Source organism: Phodopus roborovskii, unplaced genomic scaffold (assembly GCF_943737965.1).
Source record: "Phodopus roborovskii unplaced genomic scaffold, PHOROB, whole genome shotgun sequence".
NCBI classification, from domain to species: Eukaryota; Metazoa; Chordata; class Mammalia; order Rodentia; family Cricetidae; genus Phodopus; species Phodopus roborovskii.
The window spans coordinates 23128764-23150194 of NW_026126416.1; the positions used below are offsets into that span (position 1 = coordinate 23128764).

The window sequence follows — 21431 nt, forward strand, 5'->3', positions numbered from 1 at the left end:
TTTTTTTCAGAGGGTAGCAGTGGCAAGCTGCGTAGTAGGATCATCTGGGTTGCAGAGTGAGACTCTTCCTGTGTGTGTGTGTGTGTGTGTGTGTGTGTTTGTTTGACACAGGATATCTCTGTAACCCTGGCTGGCCTGGAACTCACAGAGACCCTCCTGCCTCTGCCCACCAAGTGCTGGCATTAGAGTGTACCACTATACCTGGCTGAGGCCCTCCCTCCCTTCCTCTCTCTCCCCCTCCCTGCCTCCCCTCCCTCCCTCCCTCACCTCTGCTTCTCTCTCCTTTGCTTTTTTCTTTTTCAGTTTTTCAAGAAAAGGTTTCTCTGTGTAGCCTTAGCTGTCCTAGAACTTGCTTTAAAGACTAAGCTGTGCTCACACTCATAAAAGCCAGTGCTTCTGCCTCCTGAGTACTGGAATCAGAGATGTACAACTCTACTGCTAGGCAAGACCCTGTGTTGGTTTTTTGTTTGTTTGTTTTTTATGTTTATATATGTTTGATTCTGAATTATTTGCTGGAAAATAAGCCTGAGGACTGAGAAGGCCACTAGTCTTGATAGAGGAAGTGAGCTAATAGTTGAGAAATGAAGGCTGACTCAGACAGTGATAACTTATAAGAAAATGGAGGACACTTGCTGACCAAACTGGACTTGGTAGCTCACACTTAACAATCCAAGCATTCTGAAGGCTGAAGCGGGGGAATTATCACAGGTTCCAGGCTATGGAGTAAAATCACATCTCAAAAAACAAATAAAACAGCCAGGCCAGTGGTGGCACTTGCCTATAATCCCAGCACTCAGGGGGCAGAGGCAGGTGGATCTCTGTGAGTTCAAGGCCAGCCTGATTTACAGAGCGAGTTCCAGGACAGAAACTCTGACTTGAAAAACAAACTAACAAACAAAAGTAGAACAAATTAACCTACTAAAAACATGCTGACCATCCTTGACCCTTGCTCTTCCTGTCAGGGTTGGAGCCACCTTAGTACTCCCCTCAGCCTCTCCCCACTTTTCTTGGTGACACATCAGCACAGACGGTTAGGTTCCCCTGACAGAGTGTTGAGGAAATGATCTGTCTTCATTATCCATGAACCTGGAGCAGCCCTGGGCAGCTCTCTCAAGCAGAAAACCTCTTCTAGTGTTCACAGTTCCAGGCTGAGGCAGGCTGAATTCCCTTGGGCACCTGGAATGTATTTTATTAGTGAACCCTTCCAATACATTGTTCAAAGGCAGTTTGTATTTGCTGGCATGTGGATAGATGATGTTGAGGTATGGGGTCATAAGTTAGTTGTTGGGTTTTTGTTTTTTGTTTGTTTGTTTGCTTTGTTTTGTTTTGTTTGATACAGGGTCTCTCTGTGTAGCCCAGGCTAACATGTATAGACCAGGCTTCATGTATAGACCAGGCTGGCCTCACAAAGATCCACCTGCCTCTGCCTCCGTAGGGCTGGGTTAAAGACATACACTGCCACATAACCCACACTCTGTCCCATTGAGGACTCTGAACTGGCTGACTTGGGTTGTATGGGCAGGAGATAACAAACAAAACAAGTGTCTCCCTCCTCGTTAGAGAGTCCGGGGCTGTCTTGGAGGTGGGATCTGCAACCAGGAGACAAATTCTTCATGTCCTGAAGGAGCTTATTGCCTCTTTGCTCCTGTTCAGCCCCAACAAGCAGGGACCATTTTACAGAGAGAAAGGACTGTGTTGTAGCCTGGGTGGCAGGGAGCAGTTTCTGCACTTACTGTTCTGTGGCATTTAATGCCAGCAGAAGCAGCTCATCATAATGCTGACGCTGACTCAAAGCAAATGAAGATGTTTTACCTGCTTGCTTTTAGATGTGTGTATAGGGAAAAGAAGGTAGTTTCATTTATTCCTGGGCTACTGAAATCCTTTAGCCCAATCTAGGGTAGCCATACAGCAAAGGTGTTTCTCTGTTCTTGGGAACAGGCCAGGCTAGACTGCCTGCCTGTAGCCTAGCTTGTAACTCTGGTCAGTCTTGGTGTTCACTTTTGATACAGAGCAGAAAGAAACTCCTGACCGCAATCAGGTAGAACCCCTACTGTAGTTTGTTTGGCCTGTGTGCCAGACAAGGGCTCTCCTTGCCTCTCAGATGGCATTTCCTCTTGGCAGGTGGCAGTTTACATAGCTGGACTAAGGAATGCTGGAGATAATCCTTTTGCTATGGAGTAAAGTCCTTTTTCTGTACCCTGTTCCTGACCTAGCATCCAATCCCTACAAAATAATTCCATATAGTACATTACAGCAAGCAGAACATTAGACAGGGTTCATCTAATAGAGCCCCACAACCTGGGCAAGAAAAGGGGCAGGCCAGGACTGAGCCTGTGACCCCGGTTGGTACACATGCCTGGGAAGGGCAGGTCTATACTAGTGTGACTTGCCTCTTTTGGCTAAGGAAATGTCATAGTCTCCAGGCTTTTCCTGCCTCCTTACTACAAGGCCCACCCACCATACTGTTCTTTTCTTCTGCCCATGGTAACCTCACAGTCATCTTACAGGGTCTGGCTCCCTTGTCTGATAATCCTAGAATGTCCTAAGACCTTAGGAATTCCATCTGCTTGCCTGTGGTGCCACTTACTCTGCTTCCAGAGGCTTCCATGGTTCCCTGTGGCTGTACCAAGGTGTGGGTGCAGATCCAGCATCAAGCTTTCTAGGCCAGGCCTTGATGTTACTCTGCAGCCTCCATAGTGACTTTCTAAATATAGTGTCAGTACACAGGCTTCCCTGTCCCTGGCAGAGGAAAGTCTATTAACTTGAAAGGTTTTGGATGCAAAGGGAATATGAGTAGCCTTTTGAGTGTGTACCTTTAAAAAAAAAAAAAAAAAAGAAAGAAAGAAAGAAATGGGCTAGAGACATTGTTCAATGGGTAAAAGCACTTGCTACTCTTCCATAGGACCCAAGTTTGGTTCCCAGCATCCATTGGATAGTGGCTCACAACCATCTGTAACTCCCCAGATACAACACCTTCTGGCTTCAGTGAGCATTGCACACATGAAATACACACAACCACACATACACATAAATTTAAAAATTAAAAGAGAGGCAAGAGAGCTGGTTCAATAGTTAGTAGCACTCACTGCTCTTACAGAGGGACCAGCTTCAGTTCCCAGAGCCCACATGGTAGCTCCCAGCCTCCTATAACTCCAGTTCCAGGCATCTCATATCTGGCTTCTTTGGGTTCCTGTGCATACACATGGTGCACATAAATTCATGCAGGGGCATACACATAAATAAAAGCCTTTCAAAACATAAAATAAGGGGGCTGGAGAGATGACTCAATGGTTAACAGTACTGACTGTTCTTCCAGAAGACCCAGGTTCAATTCCCAGCACCCATATGGCAGTTCACAACTGTCTGTAACTCCAAGATTTAACACCCTCACACAGAAATACATGCAAGCAAAACACCAATGCACATTAAAATAAAAAAAAAACACACACAAATATATATGTATATATGTATACATATACATACACATACACACGTGCACGAGAGACAGGAAAAACCCTGCCTTGGGAGAGGGAGGTGGCTGCTCTTGAGAGGACTTGTGTTGGATTTCCAGCATGCACATGGTGCTTACCATTATCTGTAACTCCAGTTACAAGGGATCCAACAACCTTTTCCGACCTCTTCAGACACAGGCATGCACAGAGTGCATATAAATGAAATAAGTCTTTTTTAAAATATAAAAAGCAAAGTATTCTTGAAACAGAAATTACACATAGACTGGATATTTTTATTTGTTTACTTATTTACTTTGTTTTTGGGACAGGGTTTCTCTGTATAATTTTGGAGTCTGTCCTGGAACTCACTCTGTAGATCAGGCTAGCCTGGAACTCACAAGAGATCTGCCTGCCTCTGCCTCCTGAGTGCTGGAATTAAAGGCGTGAGCCACCACTGCCCAGTTTTGTTAGCGGTTTTTAAAAATTATTTATTTTTATTTCATGTGCTTTGGTGTTTTTGCCTTCATGTATGTCTGTATGAGGGTTTTGGATCCTCTAGAACTGGAGTTACAGACAGTTGTGAGCTGCCATGTGGGTGCTGGGAATTAAACCTGGGTCCTCTGGAAGAGCAGCCAGTGCTCTTAATCACTCAGCCATCTCCCCACCCTTGTTAGTCCTTTTTAAAAGAGTCCTTTTCATAGATACACAGTGAAATACTTTTGAGTTAAATATTTAGATTTATGAGATTGGCTTCAAAAATCATCCAGTAGGTACCAGGATCTGGGCACCTGGGTCTTAGAAACTTCACTTGGGTAACAAGAGAATGAACATATATATATATATATATATATATATATATATATATATATATATATATATATATATAAAAAGAAAAGCTGGGATCCAGTGGCCATGAGTTCTGGCAGACATGCACTAGCAGCCAAGAAACTCAGATCTTTTTTTGTATACAGCTGAACAAGGAGGCTGCAGTCAACTGGTTTTAGTGCATGATTAATCTTTTGTAGCAACCATACTTGGGCCAGAGGAAGACTTTGCCATTCCTCTTGGATCTGAGGCATTGAGTTCCTCGGCATGGCAATGTTCAAGTCACTGACACACATTCACTCAGTATTTCATCAGCTCTCCACAGTGGAGAGAGGGGCAAGGGTAAGGTATAAATAAAACACGATTAGCTAAATACTGATTGATTGATTGATTGATTGATTGATTGATTGATTGATTGATTGATTGATTTTTTTGTCCCAGACAAGGTTTCTCTCTCCCTGGCTATCCTAGTACTCACTCTGTAGACTAGGCTGGCCTCAAACTCAGCAATCCAACTGTCTCTGCCTTCCAAGTGCTGGAAATAAAGGTTTGTACTACCACATCATCATCATCATCATCATCGGTTTTTCGAGACACAGTTTCTCTATATAACATTCCTGCCTGTCCTGGAACTTGCTTTGTAGACCAAACTGGCCTTGAACTCATAGAGATCCACCTGCCAATAATTAATAATTAATAATTTATTTCTTTATTATGTACACAGTGTTCTGCCTGTGTACCTGCCTGACAGAATATGGCACCAGATCTCATTATACATGATTATGAGCCATCATGTGGTTGCTGAGAATTGAACTCGGGACCTCTGGAAGAGCAGCGAATGTTCTTAACCTCTGAGCCATCTCTCCACCCTCTTGATAACTCTTAAATCCAGAGGATGGGGCTACTATTTTTCTAGTTTGGTACATATTTGAATGGTTTTCATTTTATTTTATTCTATGCGTGTTTTTGCCTGATGTGTGTATGTTTGCCTACCAAGTGCATGCCTGCTGATGGTTGTGAACCATCACATGGGTGCTGGGAACCAAACCTAGGTCCTATTCAAGAACAGCAAGTGATCTTAACCACTGACACATCTATCATTTGACAATACGGTATAAATAAAAATCATTGAATAGACAAATCTCTTAAAAATTTAAGACAAGCTTGATCCACATGGTGTGTTCCAGGACAGCCAATGCTACACAGAAAAACCCTATTTCGAAAAGCCAAATAGTATTTCACTGAAAAACTGCAATTGAAGAGGTTCTAGATATGTTCCAGTTGATAGCATGCTTGCCTAGGATGCTTGAAGTGCTGGGTTTGAGCTCTAACACCCCATAAGCCAGTGCATGCCTGTAATCCAGAGCTCCAGAGGTAGAGGCAGGAGATTCAGAGCTTGAAGGTCAACCTTAGTTACATCGTGAGTTTTAGGATGTCCTGGACTAGACCCTGACCGCACTCCAAAGGGCAAATAATCTTATAGCAGAAATCGTCTATATTAATAGAATCCTTATAAACTATACTTATAACTGTGAAAATAAGTACAAATTTGAAAGAAGTATGATTATGCCATAGTGGGGATAACTTTGCTGATTACTAAATTCTCCATAGTTTTGGGAATTTACATTTTTACAGAAGTTGTGGAGTGGTGTCATTGTTACCATTCTACCAATCCTCACATGGGCTCCCCCTCTTTTTTTTTTTTTTTACCATATCACTGTATGAATATCTGTGTCAACACTGATCTTGGGATTGTGTGACTCTGAGGACATAGTTCTCAGCCCCTAGTGTGTAGTGACTGCTTGGTAGTGAATGAATGTCTGGTTTGAGCTGCCGAAGGCAGGTGGCACCAGTTTCTGATAAGGTTGAATATAAGGGACTTGGAAAAGCTCTTTGATCAAGAACTCCAAGTAACAGCCAGAAAATTGAGTTAAGAGAAGCTGAATTAGTTTGGGGGACTATGAGGTGGCTTAGTGGTTAAGGTGCTTCTACCAGGCCTAGGTGATCTGAATTCATTTTCTGTCCCCACATGGTGGATGGAGAGAGCCAACTCATGCCAGTTTTTACAGTGCATGTGCATATAATAAGTGTGAGAGGGTGAAAAAGAGAATAAGTTAGGCTTGGTGGCCCAAGTTTATAATCCCCATATGCAGGGTCCTGAGTCAGGATTGTTGTGAATTCATGGCCACACTGGGCTACACAATGATTTCCAACAGGCTTAGGCTGCATCTTAGTAAAACCATGTCTCAAAAAAAAGGGGGGGGGAGGGCATGTGTCACACATCTATAATCCCAGCATTCAGGAGGCAGAGGCAGGAAGATCACTACAAGTCTGTTCTGGTCTCCATAGTAAGTTCCAGGCCAACCAAAGCTACAGTGTGAAACCCTGTCTCAAAAACAAAAGCCAAATAAACACAAAAGTATATGAGATTAGGAAGTGAAGAGCTAAGCATGTACCCGTAAGATGTGGCAGTTCCTGGAAAGGGAGAATGAATGGCGGCCGGCCGAGGTGAAAGACGTCAGTGGGAGGAGCAAAAGCCCACGTTTGTGTGAGCCTGCAGCCCCAGTCAAGATTCTCAAGGCTGATATGTTTTGGTTTTATTCTTCAGGCCTGGTGAATAATGTGGTGTTTACCAGTCACACGATGGAACAGAGGCACCCTCTCCTTGTTCAGCTGCAGACCCTCATCAGAGCTGCCAATCCTACTGCAGCCTTCATTCTTGCAGAAAATGGGATTGTTACAAGGTAAACTTGTGCAGACTGCACTTTGTGTACCCACCATCTTTCCCATACACAGCACCTGGCTGGCTCACAGGGTCTTCCACTGTATCTCAGACACACATGATGGAAGGAAAGGACTGACTACTGCAAGATGTCCTCTCACCTCCACATGTATGCTCTGACACTCACACACACACACAAACACGCAAACACTCTCACACACACACACTCTCACACACTCAGACACACATACACTCACACACACTCAGACACACACACTCTCACACTCTCTCACACACACTCACACACTCAGACACACACACACACACACTCTCAGACACACATACACTCACACACACGCAAACACTCAGACACACTCAATCACACACATAACACAAATAATAATAATAATAAATGTGTGTAGGTGTTTTGCCTGTGTGTGTGTGTCTGTACACCACATGCATGCCTGGTGCCCACAGGGGGGGCAGGAGAGGGTGTCAGATCCCCTAGAACTAGAGTTATTGATGATTGGAACCTTCCTTTTGGGTGCTGGGAATTAAACCAGGTACTCTGGAAGAACAGCCAGTGTCCTTAACTGCTGATCTGTCTCTCTAGCCCTGTAAAATGCTGCTCTTGCTTGTTTGACACAGGATCCCACTTTGCAGCCCTGGCTTGCTTAGAACTCAGAGACCCTCCTACCCTGCTTACTAGGCTCTGGGATTAAAACTGCAGTCAATCCCCACCGCTCCCTTCTTAAAGAAAGTACAGTTAGCACTGTGTGAAGGTCATCAAGAGGACCCCATCTATCACTGTCCTATAATGTTTTAAGATATTTTGTTAGTTTGTTTTGACAGATTCTTTCTTGTACATTGAAGAATAGAAGCCAGGACTGTCTCCAATGGTCTGTGTGCTAAAGTGTGAGAGAATATAGAAAAATGCCTGCTGGGCATTGGTGGTGCACACCTTTAATGGGAGGCATAGGCAGGCAGTTCAGTGAGTTAGAGGCCAGCCTGGTCTACAGATGTGAGTTCCAGGATAGCCAGGACTGTTACACAGAGAAACCCTGTCTGGAAATTAAAAAAAGGAAAAAAAAAAAGCTCTCTTTACTTCATGGTCTTGGTCCAAACAGCAAACTGAGGGTAGAGAATTTGTAAAAGAGAAAAAGTGCTCATTTTATAACTATTTGATTTGCTCTGCTGGCAGACTCAAAGGAATACAATATTTTATATAGTTTCAGTTTTCAAACCATACAAATACTGTTTTATTTAAAAAAGAATTGCTGGAAGGCCAGATGGTGGTGGCACACGCCTTTAATCCCAGCACTCGGAAGGCAGAGGCAGGCGGATCTCTGTGAGTTCCAGGCCAGCCTGGTCTACAGAGTGAGTTCCAGGAAAAGCTCCAAAGCTATAGAAAAACTCTGTCTCGGAAAAAGAAAAATTCTGGGCATGATGTGCATTCTGAGTCCCCGGCATTTGGAAACCAAGATGAGTTCCAGTTCAAACCAACCTGGGCTACAACTGAGAACCTCGTCTTAAAAACAAAAACCAGCTGAGGGGCAGGCAAGAGCTCTTGCCACCTCGCGGGGCAGTAGTCTGAATTTGACCCCTGAAATCCACATTGTAGATGAGAGAACTGACTCCTACAGATGTCCTCTGACCTCCACACATACCATGGCCACACGTGTACACACACTTTAGACAGCGCTGGGGAGGTGCATCTCTGTGGACATGTGTATAGAAGCTTCAGGTGTACATTCACACACAAAAAATATTGTTTTGTTATCCAGAGAAATATTTCACTGAAGTACTTGTCATACAAGCACGAGGGCCCCAGGTTGATCCTCAGCACCCATATAAAAGGCTGGGTATAGTGGTGCATGCTTGCTAGCAGGTACAGCACCCTGTGTCCAGTTCCTAGCTCACACAAAGACATAATAAGATGGAGGGCTGAGACATGAGTGTGTATATACCAGGTGCTTGTTTGGTGCCTGGGAAGGTCGGAGGAGGGCATCGAATCCCTTGAAACAAAAACTGCAGATGATTGTAAGCCACCATGGGAGCCTGCAACAATAACAGGAGCTAGAACCAACTCTCTAGCCCCTCCTTTACATTCTTAAGGTCTGGCAAGCACTGTGTTGACCAAATGATTAAACAGTAAAAGCAGTGAAGACAACATCACCAGGTAAACCAGGCTTGGTGGTACATGTCTGTAGTCTCAACACTTGAAGAAGTAGAGGTAGGAGGATCAGGTCATCCTCAGCTACTTAGTGAGTGTTGGGCTACATGAGACCTTGTATCAAAAAAAAAAAAAAAAAGGTTTCTGATTCAGTGAGTTATGGGTAGGACCTGAAATTCTACATTCGTAGAATTGCTGATCACAGGACTAAGTTCCTCAGATGTAATAGTATATTGTGGTCCTATAAGAAAAGTACTCTTTTGGGTTTTGGCAGTTTTAGTTTTATTTTGTTTGTTGTGAGACAGGTTTTCTATGTAGCCCTAGATGATCACAGACTCACTCTGTAGACCAAGCTGTCCTCAAACTCACAGAAATCTGACTGCCTCTGCTTATGAGAAATTATTCTTTGAAGATGCATATTGATGTATGTAGACGTGAACTGTTATGCCAACAACTAATTTTCATATTCTTTCTCAAGAAAAACACTGCATGCATGTGTGGAGAGGTTAACATGGACAATCCCAATTAACCCGGGTCTTCTCTGCTTTTTTTGTTTTTTTAAAGGAATGAAGACATTGAGCTGATTCTCTCAGAAAACAGTTTTTCAAGTCCCCAGATGCTACGCTCTCGATACTTAATGTTTCCTGGCTGGCAAGTATCATTACTGAATAGTGGCTTTATAAAGAAATGTGAGCCACATCCACAGCAAAGAAAGAGCAGAAATGACAATAGAATGTATGTTTCACAAGGGTCACACATGTTATCTGGGATAACCTGCCATGCCCCATAGCCTTGCCAAGGGGCCAGGGCTCCACATTCTGAGCCTCTCTGGACATTGCAATTCAGAGGGTCATCCTGCAGGTATCAAGTACAGTGGGTCTTGGTGACATAGCACCAAGGTGTAGACTCCCCAGGTAAAAAATGCCCTGCCCAGTAGTCAGCTATCCAAAGGAGGTAGGCTTCTGCTAATGAAGATCCATGGTGGCACTCACCTTTAATCACAGCACTCAGGAGGCAGAGGCAGGCAGAGCTCTGAGTTTATGGTCAGCCTGGTATACAGAGAAAGTTCTAGGACAGCCAAGGATACTCAGAGAAACCTTGTCTCAAAAAAAAAGGATGAAAGAAAAAAAGGAAGGGAGGGAGGGAGGGAGGGAGGGAAGGAAGGAAGGAAGGAAGGAAGGAAGGAAGGAAGGAAAAGTCTAGGGAGCTGGAGAGATTGCTCAGTGGTACGGAGTACTTGCTTCTTGCAGAGGGCCCCGGTTCAGTTCCCAGCACCCATGCAGTATAGTTCAAAGCTTTCTGTAAACTCTAGTTCCAGAGTGCACATGGTATAAATGCACACATTCAGGCCAAATACATATACACATAGAATAAAAATAGGTAATTTTTTAAACAATGAAAGGAAAGGAAAAAAACATACTGTAAGTAAGGCATGGTGGCATACACTGTTATCCCAGCACTCAGGAGATAGAGGCAGGAGGGTTAGGAGTTCGGGATTATCCTTGGCCACATAGTAAATTCATGGGCTACAGGAAATCCTGTCTGAAAACCTTTTAAAGGGGGCAGAGTACAATGGTGAGATCCTTTAATCTTAGTACTGGCAGAGGCAGAGGCAGGTAGATCTCTTAAGTTAGAGACCAGCCTGATTTACATAGCAATTTCCAGGACAAAACAAACAAAAAGCCTTTTTAAAGGGCTAGCAAAATGGCTCAGTGGTTAAAGAAGCTTTCACTCATGGCCTGAGTTCAACGCCTGAGTCCCTCACAGTGGAAGAAGAAAACCAACTCTGGCCTCCCTGTGTGCACTGTGACAAGTGCACACACACATACATGCTCTGCTGTTAGAATGGTATAGATGATTACTCATACAATGGTTATGTCCTCCCCTGGAGCGATTCCAAGTCAAAAATAAAAGTCCTTCGCTTCTGAGTGATGAGATACAGGGGTTCATTATACTCTCATACTTCTGTTTTTGCTTTAAACGGGTGAAATGTTCTGTATTAGAAAGTTTCCAAATGTAGACATGGCAGTTCACACTAACAGTGACAGCTTTTAGGAAGAAGCAGGAGGACCAGGGTTTCAGCACGATCTATAGTAAGCTCAATCTGGGGAAATGAGAACTTGTCTTCAAGAAAGAAAAAAAGTGTTTCATCCAGGTATAGTGGTATTTAGGGAACACAGCAGTGACAACCCATCTCCTTAGCTCCTTCTAGAGAAATATGTATGTTTTGAGTTGCCCACTGTGAGATGGACGTGCTTGGAGTGTGGAAAATAATCCTAGCTGTTTTGGAAGTTGAACCAGGTGACTCTCTGGTTCAAAGTGGGGGCAGGGTGAGGTGGGGGTGGGTGGCTCCTACTGTGTTAGGAAGGACTCCTAGTGCCCTTAGCATCTGAGGGAGGGAGTCCACAAGCCCTTGACTTCAAGGAACTTCTGCTAGTCTTGAGAAGTTGGACCTGTGTTCTCAGGAAGGTCTTGCTCCAAGGAGCTAGCATGCTTCCGAATCTTGCATCGAAGTGGAGGGGTACACATTGGAAACAGTGCTTCAGCCAGGCAGTGGTGATGCATGCCTTTAATCCCAGCACTTGGAACGGGAGGCAGAGGCAGGAGGATCTCTGAGTTCAAGGCCAGCCTGGTCTACAAAGCAAGTCTCAGGACAGCTAGGGCTACACAGAGAAAAACCCTGTCTCCAAAAAAAATAAAATAAAAGCTAAACCCTTAGCCCCATATAAACTAGGTGTGGTGCCCCATACTTTTAATTCCTTCGTTAAGGAGGTGGAAACCCAGAGGATCAGAAAGTTAAGGCTACCCTTGGTTACATAGCGAGACCAACCTGGTATAGATAAGCCCCTAGATCATATAGGAAAAAGAAGAGGAAACGATATTGTAAACAAAATAGTGTATTAGTGAGAGAGGATTGAACAAGAGATGAATAGTTCATCTCAGGATAGTATAGTGTATTAGTGAGAGAGGATTGAACAAGAGATGAATAGTTCATCTCAGGATAGTATAGTGTATTAGTGAGAGAGGATTGAACAAGAGATGAATAGTTCATCTCAGGATAGTATAGTGTATTAGTGAGAGAGGATTGAACAAGAGATGAATAGTTCATCTCAGGATAGTATAGTGTATTAGTGAGAGAGGATTGAACAAGAGATGAATAGTTCATCTCAGGATAGTATATATAACGCTGAAACCCCCAACCCTGAATGGATGAGATGGGGGCAAGGGGGCTACAGCCTATTGTATATATACATGAGTCTGTCAAAGAACTTAAAATACTTGTTCTTGCATTTAAAAACTTTAAGGTACGAAGGTAAATTTGATTCTGGATCCGTCTTTCCACTAATGGTTCAGATCTGCGTATGGTTTGACCGTCCTCTGGAAAAAACCCGCTTTGTGGCCAAGTGTAAAGGTGAGGCACGGCTAGGGCATGTCTCACCCTTCCCTGTGGCCCCATTTCAGTCAGTATCCTTGGTGCTTTCTCCATACTGTCGGGGTTTGATGAGCTCAGAGTCCCTGGGCTCTGATTGTGTGGCCACATTTAGGTCACTCCGAGGGAATAGTGGCAGAGGCCCTGGGCCAGAGAAGATGAAGATGGGAGCTCTGAACCTTGAGCCCTCCCCCTGGCCCTGACCTTTCCAGCTATGATGGCCTAAGCTTGGCCTCTGTGTCCAGATAGCTGACACCCTATCCTTTTCCTCCACCAGCAATTCGCTCTTCCATCAAGCCAAGTCCCTTCTCTGGAAATATCTACCACATCCTTGGCAAAGTAAAGTTTTCAGGTAAATGCGGCTGTCTTGGTGGCTGGGGCGCTCACACTCATGGTTTACATTGTAGCCTCTTCTGGCACTGCTTCCCTGCTCCATGCTCAGTCCTCTCTGCCAGAGTGAAAAATCTGCCCTCTGCTCCTGGGTTATTCCCCACATCTCCTTGACTCCCACATCCCACAGACCTACCCCCCACATGGTCACCCATGGCCCCCTCCTAGCCCTCCTCCCAGACTTGACAAAACCAGAGCTCCCAATCTGGTCAAAATCTTGGAACTCTATTTTCCTCCCTTTTGTTTAATAAGCCTTAGACCCCCCTGGAGCCCTTATAAAACCCTGTTGATTTTCTGAGGATGGGGGTCAGAGAGAATCTCAAACATGTCACCTCAGTGTTGAGGAAGAGGAGCAAATGCCAGGAAAAAGAACAATGTTTGCCACAGTCCAGAGGCAGAAAAGAAAGGAACCACAGCAGTTTATTACATCTGAGCGGATGAAAGGTTTGTGCTGGGGCCTCCAAATCTTGGAGGAAGAAACTCCAGTGAGCAGCATAACCCCTCTGACAACAGTCGAGAAGGCTGTGCTACAGGACTCGGCCATTGAAGCCCAGCTAATGTGTGTCCATGCTTTCTTGCATTCTTTTATAAATCTGTGTTATTTACACTTTTACATGTTTTGCCAACATGTATATGTGTACCACATGTGCCTAGTATCCATTTAGATTCCCTGCACCTGGAGTTATAGATGGTGTGATGCTGTGTGGATACTGGGAATCAAACCCTGATCCTCTAGAAGAGCATTCACTACCTCCTCAAGTTGCTGCCCCTCAGGCTGCTGGGTAGTGCTTAGTCCCTGGTATCACACATTCAGCCCCTGGGGAGATGTTGCTGTTTTCCTGGGTGTTATTATCAGTGCAGAGGCCTCTCCTTTTCCAGCCTTGCAGAGGCAGTGATGAGTGGCCCATCTTATCTTGCCTACAAGCCTTTTCTTCCTCTTGTGTTCCTCTGCCTGTTAAGTGTGTGTCTGATCACCCACACCAACCAAGCCATAAACATCTATTTTATCCTTTCCAACTTGCCACTACCTATCATGTCAGTTCTTAGGAATCTGTCAATCCGCCAACACCGTTATAGTGTAGCATTCTTTTGGGATTTGATCTCAGGGACAAATGTGTTCTCTGTGCAGATTCTGAAAAGACCATGGAGGTCTGTCACAACACTCTGACCAACTCCCTGAGCATTATGCCTGTTTTGGAGGGACCCACTCCACCCCCCAACTCAAGAAGCACACCTCAAGACAGTGGGCAGCCAGAATGCTACCTTGTGTTCATTGGCTGCTCCCTGAAGGAAGACAGCCTCAAGGACTGGCTTCGACAGTCAGCTAAGCAGGTGACTTACAAAACCAACAGAGCACATTCCACTGATCCTGGCCTTCTTCCCTCTGACACCCACTAGTATACACCTCAAGGCTCAGCCGGTACTTAGGAACATTCTGGGATTAAGAAGCAGCCTGTCAGGGCAAACTCCAGGCAGATATGGAAATACTGTGTTTTGTTTTGTGTTTGGGGTGTTTTGTTTGTTTTTCTGAACAGGGTCTCTGTGTAGCCCTAGTTCTAGGCTGTCCTCTATAGACCTACTAGCCTGGAACTCACAGAGGTCTGCCTGCTTCCCTGCTTCTGCCTCCCAAGTGCTAGGATTAAAGGTATGCACCACCACCACCCAGCTTGGTTTTGGGGGTTTTGTTTCTTTGTTTTTCAACACAGGGTTTTTTGTAGGGGAGGTTGTTTGTTCTTTGTTTGTTTGTTTGTTTTTCAAGACAGGGTTTTCTGTGACAGTGCTTGCTGTCCTGGAACTATGTAGATCAGACTGGCCTCAAACTCACAGAAATCTCCTAGCTCTCGAGTGCTGAGATTAAAGGCCTGGACTGTGTACTTTTTTTTTTTTTTTTTTTTACGTGTATGGATGTTTTGCCTGCATATATGTCTGAACCACTTGCGTGCCTGGTACCTGTGGAGGCTGGAAGAGGTCAGATCCCTTGGAGCTAGAGATAGAGAGAACTGGGGGATGGAAGTCAACTCCAGGTCCTTGGAAGAGCAGTGCTCCGTGCTGCTGAGCATCTTCCAGCCCAGTACTGTGTACTCTCACACCCAGATGCTCTAGAAGCTGTGGTGCCAAGCACAGGCAGTATCGGTGGTTTGGTTCGTCCTGAAACTCCAGGAGTAGCGTTGCTTGGGTCCTGGGTCTTGTCTATTGAGGATAGTCTTCTAGAAGCTATGAGCTGCCTCAAGTGGTTAAATTCTGCTTTTGCTTTGCCTTTGTTTTAAAGAGGTGTTTTGTAGGAGGTTGTGTGTTTTGTTGGCTGAGGTGGTTAGGCAGAATCTCACTATGTAGGCCAGGCTGGCTTCAAATCTTTACTCCTCCAGCTTTAAGTCTCCCAAGTGCAGGGATCACAGGTGTGTGTCACCACTCCCTGCTTTGGATAATGTCTTAAATGTTACTAGACTGTGAAACCTCAGGCTGTCCATTACCTGTCATTGCTGTGGTTTAAGCACCAGAATCTGCCAAGAGGCAGGACTATGCCTGCCCATTTGCAAAGCACTGGGCTCTCTACCATGTGTTTCCAACTATCTTTCAGGGCTCTGTGGTGGGAAAGTAGTTTCCTCAGGGGAGTAGACAAGCAAGATAGCATGTCCACAAAAGCTGGTTCATACACTCTTCCTTCTTCTGGGATCTTCGATATGTACCTGGCCCCCACACTCCTTTAGGCCTTCAGCTACCCTTGTGTGCCTTCTGCTCTGTTGAAATGTGTGTTCTCTCCACATCTGCGTAGAGGCCTCAGAGGAAAGCTCTGAAAACCAGGGGAATGCTGACCCAGCAGGAGATCAAGACCATCCATGTGAGTGGCCTGCCCTAGTGCTTGTCCTAGACTTGTAGTGCTGTCCTGGGTTCCTTCACAGGGCGAGGAATTATTTGTAGGATACCCTGGCAGCCTTGCTTCTCTCTGGACACAAAGGGAAGCTGGTCAAGAAGCCTGACTTGTAGCTTCAGTAAATGGAGTAACCACTTCTGCTGTGCCTGTTGATGAGGTGGAAGAGGTCTGGTACCCGTAGGAGGACTGGATAATGGGAAGCCTGGCCTTCTCAACCTGTCCAAGTAGTTTTATAAAACCTCTGCTTAAGATAATTCACACAGAAAGCAGCTGAGACCCAGAAGAAAGCCATATAGACAAAGTTGTTCATGGGAAGGCTATGAGATCCTAAGGCCAAAGTGAGATTTCCTAGGTAAGTAAGTGTTAATAGCAGACTGACCCCAGACCTCTTCCCAAAGCCCATACACACTGAGGCCTCAGGACAAAAGACCAAAAGCCACATTCCAAGCCCTGTCACGGGCTGTCAATAGTCCCACTCTCTGTGCACCAGGCCTGGTGCCTGTAGAAGCCGGAAGAGGGCATCAGATCTCAAACTGGAGTTACAGATGGTTGTGAACTACCATGCGGGTGCTTGGAATTGAACCCAGGTCTCCTGAAAGAACAGCTGAGCCACCTATGCAGTCCGCTGGCCTGGAACTCACTATGTACACCAGGCTAGCCTCAAATTCCTAGAGATCCACATACCTTTGCCTTCAGGGAACTAGGATTAAAGGCGTAGGCCTCCATGCCCAGCTCTGTTTATTTGTTTTGAATGAGTGAATGATAAAAAGTTGTCAGATTATTCAACAGGATTCTTTTCCAACAGGTGAAACGACACTTGGATCCCCTACCTGCAGGCTACTTTTACAATGGCACCCAGTTTGTTAACTTCTTTGGGGACAAGACCGATTTTCACCCACGTATCCTTGGAAACAGTTTGATCCCAGTGTGAAAATGTAGGATATGCAAGCCTCCCCTGTAAAATGGGTATCTGTTAGGACCAGCACACTCCAAGTGCTAGGAGCAGACAGGGTCTGTAATCCTGAAGGAGCTCACAGGGACAAATCCCACAGGCACCATGTTGTCCTTTTATAGTTGTTGTTATTAGATTTGCCTTTTATTGAGCTGTTGTAATGTTACACTCCATGAGGTGTGGTTGTAAGATAGCATTGGTAACAACAGGGTCATAGCATACAAAGTGAAGATGGCCTGTTACAGCAGTCTGTGTGTGAAGAGAAGGACAGGATGAAATAGAACACTAGCAAGCTTCATGATGCCTGTTACCCTCATGGTAGTTGAGATGCTCTGTATCAGATAGTTTGGTTTCCCATGCCTCACCTGCCCACAGGTCCCCCTGGGATAAGCATTCCTTCCTGTCCTCCAGGCTCATATCTTACCACCTTAACCAGGTGCCAGTCATGGACCAGTTCATGAATGATTATGTGGAAGAGGCCAATCGGGAGATCGAGAGGTACAACCGTGAGCTGGAACAGCAGGAATACAGTGATCTCTTTGAGCAGAAGCCCTAAAGAAAGCTGGGCCTGTGCCCACCAGAGATGAATGAACGAATGGGTGTCCATCTTTCCTAGAAGGCCCCTCCTGAAGGGGTTGTCTCTGTCCTCCCTGGCCTGTGCCTGCCAGCGTAGTATATGTTGTCTTTATTCTCTCTCCTCTCTGCACCCTGACGAGTGGGGGCAATGCACAGGATGAGCAGCTCTGGTGTCTGGTAAAGGAATCTCCCTCAGACTGCTGGGCTGAGGAGAAGCCTTTGGCTTGCACAGTGAAGCAGCTGGGATTTAGAAGGAGCCCTGGTTGCCTAAGCAGTGGCCAGTCAGAGAGCCACAATGCCTTCTAGATGAGGGCACTTTTGTGGGATGAATGGAAGCAAGATAGGATGCTTTCTGGAAGTGTGAGGCCCCTGTGTTAACAGCAGCACTCCCGGAGTTGGTCCGAGAGAGCTTGGCTCTCTAATTCAGAGATAAGAGCAGGCCTGCTGCCCAAGCCCTGGCAGTGCCTCACCTCCCGGTCAAGGTGAATATCCTGCAACTGGTTAGTCTTGGGCCCAGGGTCTAATTGTTTGGGGGCTGTCGGTCTCTGACACCCAGCCTCCTCACCCCGTGTCATGGAAGGCAATACATTTCAGAAAAGCTCCCCTGAAACTGCCCCTGCCCCTGCCCCTGGATTTGTTTACTTTGTTCCTGAGGCCCAGGAATTTCAAGAGTTCTGATATCCAAACTAGAATCCATTGGACCATACAGCAAAGTGAACTAATTTGCATCCCAAGACTGACCTTCCTAGTTAGAGTGGGGAACAAGGTCACTAAAGGTGACTTCTGCTAGAATGTGAGTGCCTCTGCTGCTTGGACTATAAACGTTCCCTGAGTTTCATGGACTTTCTTGCATGCCTTAGGAAAAAGCACATAGGTAAAGCCAGCATCGTGTTCTGTAATGTAGATGCTTTTGAGGAAGGACCTTGGCACAGTGGGTGAGGTAGATGGAGCATATGAGGCCATGTGCCTTGTAACTGAGCTGTTTGGGCAAAAAGCAAAGTAATAATCAAGGCTTGTCAATAAAATATACTTTTATTAAAAAAATTAGAACAAGTACCATTGATAAGAAATATTTTGTTAAGAAAAGCTTGTGAATAAAGGCCCATATGCTCCAATCCCATCTCCAGAATACACCGGTGACAAGGCCCTTCTGTTGACCTCCAGCTGACTCCACTGGGGTTCAGTAGCATAGATCGTAAGTGCAATTGATTAATAAGCAATGAGTTATCTTCACCAAGCTCTTTTTAAAAACTAAAATTTGAGCTAGCAGCCTTAGAAAAGGGAAAGGGGACCACAAAGCTATTTCATTTCCTTTGGGGGGGTGGAGGGGGAGGACCACAGGCCATTTCATTTCCTGCAGGGTTACTGTGAAGTCTCCAGTGGAAGCTCTAGATTAAGAGCTCTGGCTGCTTTGGCCTGGCAGTCTGGCTGCTGCACAAAAGAGTTTTTAAAGAGGGGTTGGGGCCACGCTGTGTGGTGAACTTGGTTTCTGACCATTATCCATAGAAATCTGCTTTCACCAACCTGCCCCGCCGCCCCGTTCCTCTCATCAGAGGGAAAACCGATTACCTCAACTTGAATATAAAACTGTGGTTTCGAAGAAAAAGGCAGAATATTCATAAGTTCTTTGCCAGCTGAAGCCTCTGTAGATGCTCCCAGCCTGCACGGGAGTCTGGAGGGGCCCAGCAAACACACACTGTGAGTTCTTTGAGGACCAGGAGGGGACTGGGCTTCTCATGGGCTGCTCCCTACAACCCACGGGTCTCTTGACGTTGATGGTGGGATATGACATTCACTTTGACCTGTAGGTCTGAGGCTATCTCCTGAGGAAAAGCCATGGTGCTGGTTCAGCCTCTGATCTTCGAAGTGGATAGCAGGGACCTAGCAGGGATTTTAGGGATCAGCTCCCAGGACAGGCAAAGTCCTCCAGGGGCTTGTGTGCTTTCCACCAGCTTCGCTATTATGTTAGCAGCTTCGGTTGTATCACCAGAGTGTGTGTGAGTGGTGAAGTCACTGAAGTTATGGGTTATTTGGTTTTAATGTGGGATTTCCCCTTGTTGACTGGAGGGAAGAAGCAAATAATTGGAGCCAGGTTGGCCCCCAAGCCCTCAGGCTCTTTGACCTGAGGCCTGAACACTAGCCCTTTAGGCTGTGTCAGTACAAATGTCCCTCCTAAATCCTGTTAGGATTTTGGAGAATTTTTGCACAGTAATAAGCTCTGGCTTCTCAAAAGGGAAAAGTTCAGCTCAAAGACTAAACTGTTAAGTATTCCAGCAGTGCTGCTAACTAGTTGATAGCCGTACCTCAAAAACTGATGGGAGGTGGCTTTCTCACTGTCCCTCAGTCACGTACTAATGGAAGAGCTCGCTTACGTGCCAAAATTCACTTTTATACTAGTTTTTCAATGCTTTAATATTTGTAACTTAAATTTTAAAATTCATATTTACAAACACTACTATAACTTCAGTGAAACTGAACTGTGTGATTGAAGCTTTTTGCTTATTATAGTATTTATTACACTACTTAATTCAGTAAATATATAAAAGTAGCCTTCAATTTATTTTTATATTATTTTACATGTTTTTACCTGCAGTTGTGTCTGTGAAATTCCCTTGGAGATTAAGATGTAATGCTAAGGACCAATAAACTGTCACTCAGCAAGTTGTCTCTGTCCCTGACTGTCCCGTGTCCCAGGTGCCGTGTCCCAGGTGTGGCTTTGGAAGGAGGAGCCCTGGGAACTGGAGGCTTCTCAGTCTGGCTGGGGTGTTCCTGGCTAGGACTGCTGAGAGGAGCCCATGAAACTCACACTTGGGGCCCCCTCAGAGGGTAAAACATGACAGTTACCCACCCTGGCTTATACACTTAAGGAGCCCCCAGAAACTGGAGACAAGGTACACAAAACTAAGTGTCCCAAAGAAAAGCTCCCTATGCCCCAAGTGCTCCCTGCCCACTCCTCTCCACTTCTCCGTTTTCATGCCAGGCTCAGGGCGGATCATGCTGGGCACGTGGCTCCATCGCTTCCCCACATCCCCAGTCCCTTCACCCTCCTCCTGGTTGTTGCCTTCTTTGAAACAGGATGTCATGTAGATCTCAGACTTGCTATGTAACAGAGGCTGGCCTAGAACTCCTTATGTATGTTCTCAAAAGTAATAGGTTTATAAGCATGTGCCACCATGTTTACTCACCCAACCCTGACCATGTGGCAAAGCTTCATTGGAACAATGCCTTTACAGCTTTTCAACTCCTTTTACAAGCTCTGTGAGTTTAACCCTCACTCTCACTTTATGGATGGGGGCAACTAAGTCACCAGCTGGCAGGGTAACTGGCCCAGCACTAGGGCCACTGGCCTCATCTAATTAAATCTGAAAAGCCTCTGGAGTGGGGCTGTGGGAGCACTGGGCTTCCAAAGTTGGCCCAGTATGTGCAACACTAGAGGAATAAAACAAAACACAAGCTGGCATGGGGTTTGTATCACATGGCTCAGGCCTCCCATGGCTCCCGTCTACCCTCTCCGCCCCAGCCCCAGTGCTGAGAGGAAGGAAAGGGGCCGATTCTTGAGGGATACCTCTCCCAGGCAGCCTGATCCAAGCAGCTCTTGCTTCCTGTCAGATCCACAGGGACCTGAAGCAAAGGGAAGTGCCCCAAGGGCAGCTTTGGGAGTTGGCCCAAAGGAGGAGAGCTAAGAGCAGGCTTCCTGAAACAGTGCAGAAAAAGCTTGGGGAGTTAAATGCCACAGTACATGGGAAGGTCTGGTAGATGTGGAAAGGGTGGCAGCAATAGCCCTGCCCCCAAGCCTGCTGCCTCACATCTTGCAGACTAGAGGCCCAAGTTCAGGAAGATTGGGCGGGGAGAAACAGTAAGTGTCAAGGGCTTGCTCCCACCCATCACAGCGTATCTCCAGGACGAGCTTTTGGAGCTTTCCTATCAGACAGATGCACCTGACTGATTTCCATAAACACTGTTTTCTGGTAGGTAGTCTCGTCTTTTCTAGTACAAGTTATAGGAAGAGTGTGGTTTTTTTGTTTGTTTTTGTTTTTCA

The 21431-nt window shown here is 45.6% G+C and overlaps 1 protein-coding gene across 1 annotated transcript in view; it reads left to right on the forward strand.

Annotated features, from left to right (window-relative positions):
• The window catches only part of Dnaaf9 (dynein axonemal assembly factor 9), a 116747-nt gene extending 96694 nt beyond the window's left edge, over positions 1 to 20053 (forward strand). The window contains exons 30-37 of the mRNA XM_051183366.1: positions 6886 to 7021; positions 9737 to 9823; positions 12478 to 12584; positions 12880 to 12954; positions 14122 to 14324; positions 15766 to 15831; positions 16670 to 16763; positions 17260 to 20053. Of these exons, the coding sequence (XP_051039323.1) occupies positions 6886 to 7021; positions 9737 to 9823; positions 12478 to 12584; positions 12880 to 12954; positions 14122 to 14324; positions 15766 to 15831; positions 16670 to 16763; positions 17260 to 17372 (881 nt within the window). The 3' untranslated portion in view covers positions 17373 to 20053. The remainder of the gene's footprint in view (positions 1 to 6885; positions 7022 to 9736; positions 9824 to 12477; positions 12585 to 12879; positions 12955 to 14121; positions 14325 to 15765; positions 15832 to 16669; positions 16764 to 17259) is intronic.
• The last annotated feature ends 1378 nt before the right edge of the window (positions 20054 to 21431 follow it).